Consider the following 5,000-nt stretch of genomic DNA (forward strand, 5'->3'; position numbering starts at 1 on the left):
TATCATCTGACCCAAAGGAATTTTGGAAGCTTTTTGGCCCTCTCTTCAGCTCTAAACAAAGAGGAACTAATGATATCACTCTTTTGGAGGATGATATATTTATTACTGACAAACAACGTATAGCTCATATTTTCAATCAGTTCTTCACTCATGTTGCTGATAATATCCCTGAACCTGATCCATCTCTGTATGGCCCAGATTTTCTCCATCACCATAGTATCAAAACCATCACTAGCCTTATGGACGGTAATCCTTCGGCTGACTTCTGTTTCAACAATACTACTCCTGCTGTTGTTACTGATATTATCAAGTCATTATCTGCTTCTAAAGTTATCGGTCATGATGATATTCCCACAAGGCTGGTAAAAGATAGCATCAGCATCTTAGCAAGACCTCTGTGTACTCTCTTTAACTCTTCAATTGCCAGTAACTGCTTTCCGACTTGTTGGAAGTCTGGTCAGGTAACGCCAGTGTTTAAGAAAGACACCGAATACCTCAAGGAAAATTACCAACCCATAACTGTTCTTGTCACCTTTAGCAACATTATGGAGCGCATTCTATCACAAAAGCTCGTTAACTTCTTTGAGGAGAAATTATCACCATACTTATCTGCTTACCGTCGGAATTACAGCTGTCAGACTGCCCTGCTGCGCATTTTGGAGGAATTGAGAATTGCCTGTGACCACAAGTCTATCGCTGCCATTGTGGGTATTGACTTAACAAAGGCTTTTGATTGTCTTCCACATGAACTTCTATTAGTTAAGCAGAAATCTTATGGTTTATCCAGCGATTGCTTATTATTGTTAAGAAGCTACCTCACCGATCGTTTTCAGAGAGTCAAAATTGGGGATACGTTTTCTGACTGGACAAGGATAAATAGGGGCGTTCCACAAGGGTCTGTACTAGGACCACTCTTATTTAACATTTTCATAAATGACCTCTTAACATTTCATGCAGTTCTGAGATTAACACTTACGCTGATGACACACAATTCTTTACTAGTGGCCAGGATCCTGTCACTATCCAACTTTCAATGCAGGCTGACCTTCAATCTGCCTCCGAGTGGTTTCAGTCATATGGCATGGGTCTTAACGTCGACAAATGTCTTTCAATGTGGGTTGGATCCAATAGTGAAAATCTTCCATTGCAACTTAAGAATAGGAACCTGCAGTTGAGTTCTTCCATGAAACTTCTGGGTATAACGATTGACAATGCACTAAATTTCCATGAGCATGTATCCGGACTAGTTCGCAAAGTCAGTAATCAACTCCAAGTGCTTAAACGACATAAACGTCTAATACCAACTGGTGCTAAGAAACGTCTATATGAATCATTTATATTATCACATCTTAATTACTGTTCCGTTATCTGGCTTCATTGCGGCAAAAAGAATGTTGATAAACTGGAGAAAATTAATGAGAGATGCCTCCGCTTTGTCTTCAATGACCTTCATAGCACTTATGACGAATTATTAGACTACATTAACCAGCCTTGTTTACAAGACCGCAGGATACATGATATGTTGACTCTCACTTATCGAGCACTTAATGGTAACACCCCTGTATATATTAAGAATCTACTCAACGTCAAAGATACTACTTATAACCTACGAGGCCAACATCTTCTCAATGTCCCCAGGGTTAATACCACAACCTGTGGCCTACATTCTTTTCGTTATTTTGCTTCTAAACTCACAGGGTCCAGAGGAGATATGTTTGTCGTTAGAACATCAAAACCCGCCGAAAACATCTGAAATAATGGGTTATTTTGATCGCGTAGACGATCGCGTTACAGTTTCGTTACACATTCTGTATACCGCAAACGAAGAGACTGAGGGCTCGCAAGATCGGCTTACAGTATAAAATACGGAAAGGGAGGAAACTAATTTGGGGCCGATTTTCGAATCCCTGAAACTCAAATGGAATTGAATTAAATTGCCTGATTTTACTAACGTGATCTAGAATTGTTATGTATTTGCCAAATACTGTGGGAAAACGGCATAAGAAAGCGTTCAAATTCATTTTCGGCGACCGAAATTTACGGCTTCGAGAGAGAGCTTTCGTTCGATGTGCACCGCAACATATGGTGACGGAAATGACGCGGTAAAGTAAATGTGCGCAAGATCGGAAGTAATTTTAAGATGCCCCAAGTTCGAAAACACCAACGGTTTCTTTTGCACTTTCGACTGTTGACGTGTACAACAAATGTCCAGTCTTTAAAGATTTTTACTTCAGTTAAAACTCGGCTGCCTCCGCATAGATCTTGTGACTGGACTTTTATCCATTCAAAGAAATCGTCGCTAGAGCTAGATAAAAGCCAATCGAATTCTTTTGTGAAAGCTGGCAAGTCTTCCCATTTAACACGGTCTTCTTCCAATCTTGAGGTTTTTGAAAGTAGGTACTGCCATACTCGGCCGCCGTTAACTCTTCACTGGACTCTACTCGCCTGTGGAAAGGCCTCCTTTAAAATAATCCCCAGTTCTTTGACTTGCAATGGTAAATTTTCCTTTTCGGAGCTGTTATTTACATAGTCGTCGAGTATTTCTTGTACGGAGATAAAGTTTTGTTCATCTCTTCGATAATTCATTGAAAGCCTGCAGGTAAAATAGTCAAGTTCGATCAGGGAAAAATCAAACACGGTAATTTGTGGCTCACGTTCGAAAGCCAACTGGTCTGATATCTTACCATTTAGAAACAAACAGTGTTTTTTTCTGTTCGATACTTTGGATCTCCTCTCGTCCGGCTGCTTTTCGCGCAACGGAACGGGTCTTTTCAAGGGAGAAGCCGCCATTATTTTAAAACTCCCTCTACAGCTGATGTTTTGATTCTCGAACGGTCTGTTGCTTTTGCATTTCCGGTGCCAATTCACTTCCGTCACCAAGTGCTGCGGTTCACATCGAACGAAGTCACGTGGTACAAGTTTCCTCCCTTTCCGTATTTTATACTGTAAGCCGATCTTGCGAGCCCCCAGTCTCTTCGTTTGCGGTATACAGAATGTGTAACGAAACTGTAACGCGATCGTCTACGCGATCAAAATAACCCATTATTTCAGATGTTTTCGGCGGGTTTTGATGTTCTAACGACAAACATATCTCCTCTGGACCCTGTGCTAAAATCTGGAACTCGTTACCTAACTCACTTAGAACCGCTCCTACGACCAATGCATTTAAACTAGCTGTAAATCAAATTAAATTTGATCGTGATTGTTGTCCCTTTTGTAATTTAGCTTAACTTTATATCTTATTTATTGTACATTATTGTACATTATTACATACATGTGAATATGTATTTATTTATTATGTACAATAATTCTTAGTCTATTTAGTTTATTTTATATATTATTTTATTTCTTCGAAGATATTAGCGTAATTGGTTGCTATCTGTAATTCGAAGTCAAATAAAGGTTCTTACTTTCTTACTTACTGCTGCAGTAACCCAGGTTCAAATCCTGGTCCCGGCAATTTAATCATATGATTTTTTTGCCCTTAAATATCATTAGCAAGTTAACTAGCCCTATTTTCTCGATTTCCAACACAACAAAGCCGCGATATTCTAGTGGTTAGGACACTGCGTTGTGGCCGCAGTAACCCAGGTTCAAATCCTGGTCCCGGCAATTTATTTATATGATTTTTTTCCCTTAAATATCATTAGCAAGTTAACTATTCCGTTTTTCTCTATCTCAACACAACAAAGCCGCGATCGTCTAGTGGTTAGGACACTGCGTTGTGGCCGCAGTAACCCAGGTTCAAATCCTGTTCCCGGCAATTTAATCATATGATTTTTTTCCCTTAAATATCATTAGCAAGTTAACTACCCCGATTTTCTCTATCTCAACACAACAAAGCCGCGATCGTCTAGTGGTTAGGACACTGCGTTGTGGCCGCAGTAACCCAGGTTCAAATCCTGGTCCCGGCAATTTAATCATATGATTTTTTTCCCTTAAATATCATTAGCAAGTTAACTGCCCCAATTTTCTCGATCTCCAACACGACAAAGCCGCGATCGTCTAGTGGTTAGGACACTGCGTTGTGGCTGCAGTAATCCAGGTTTAAATCCTGTTCCCGGCAATTTAATCATATGATTTTTTTCCCTTAAATATCATTAGCAAGTTAACTACCCCGATTTTCTCTATCTCAACACAACAAAGCCGCGATCGTCTAGTGGTTAGGACACTGCGTTGTGGCCGCAGTAACCCAGGTTCAAATCCTGGTCCCGGCAATTTAATCATATGATTTTTTTTCCCTTAAATATCATTAACAAGTTAACTACCCCAATTTTCTTTATTGCAACACGACAAAGCCGCGATCGTCTAGTGATTAGGACACTGCGTTGTGGCTGCAGTAACCCAGATTCAAATTCTGGTCCCGGCAATTTAATCATATGATTTTTTTCCCTTAAATTAAATTAACAAGTTAACTGCCCCAATTTTCTCTATAGGGAGCTTTAGCAACGACATCGGCGACGTCAACGAGAACGTCACAAATTTGCGTATTTTGTAAATATGCAAGATAAATGTTCATTTTCTCCCCTAAATAAAGCGCCGCTCATAACGTTTTCATTCCTGAGGGACTGTCATACCTTTCTCGATTTAAAAAACTTGGAATAGTTGTGAAGTGATTACAATAATGAGACATCATTGGCCTTCAAAAAGGGCGATCGGACTCTGCTGAAGAATTGGAGACCAATCACTCTCCTTGCTACGGACTATGAAATCCTGACCAAAGCGCTTGCCAACAGTGTTCATTGTGTGCTCCCATCTGTGATACATTCTGATCAGACGGCCTCGGTGAGAGGAAGAGCCTTCTTGCTCTCATCAGCGTTGACCAACTAAAAGCTTTTGACAGAGTTTCGCACGAGTTTTTGTTCGAGACCTTAGTGACTTTTGGCCTTGGGCCTAATTTCATTCGATGGATCCGCGTTATTTACAATTCCGTTTCCAGTTCTGTTAAAACGAATGGTTAGCTTACAGCATATATAGCATTAGAACGAGGCCTGAGGCAG

General features: G+C 40.3%; 1 protein-coding gene and 3 non-coding genes across 4 annotated transcripts in view; all 4 read left to right on the forward strand.

Moving 5' to 3' along the window:
- The window catches only part of LOC138039973 (uncharacterized), a 2,867-nt gene extending 1,114 nt beyond the window's left edge, over window positions 1-1,753 (forward strand). Inside the window, exons 1-2 of the mRNA XM_068885789.1 lie at window positions 1-895; window positions 958-1,753. The exon at window positions 1-895 is cut by the window's left edge and continues 1,114 nt beyond it. Of these exons, the coding sequence (XP_068741890.1) occupies window positions 1-895; window positions 958-1,753 (1,691 nt within the window). The remainder of the gene's footprint in view (window positions 896-957) is intronic.
- Window positions 1,754-3,540: 1,787 nt separating this feature from the next.
- Window positions 3,541-3,612, forward strand: Trnah-gug (transfer RNA histidin (anticodon GUG)). The gene has a single exon. It is a non-coding gene; the product is annotated as a tRNA-His (tRNA).
- A 230-nt stretch (window positions 3,613-3,842) lies between these two features.
- Window positions 3,843-3,914, forward strand: Trnah-gug (transfer RNA histidin (anticodon GUG)). Its single transcript has one exon. It is a non-coding gene; the product is annotated as a tRNA-His (tRNA).
- Window positions 3,915-4,145: 231 nt separating this feature from the next.
- Window positions 4,146-4,217, forward strand: Trnah-gug (transfer RNA histidin (anticodon GUG)). The gene has a single exon. It is a non-coding gene; the product is annotated as a tRNA-His (tRNA).
- The last annotated feature ends 783 nt before the right edge of the window (window positions 4,218-5,000 follow it).

Source organism: Montipora capricornis, chromosome 3 (assembly GCF_036669925.1).
Source record: "Montipora capricornis isolate CH-2021 chromosome 3, ASM3666992v2, whole genome shotgun sequence".
In the NCBI taxonomy this organism is placed as follows: Eukaryota; Metazoa; Cnidaria; class Anthozoa; order Scleractinia; family Acroporidae; genus Montipora; species Montipora capricornis.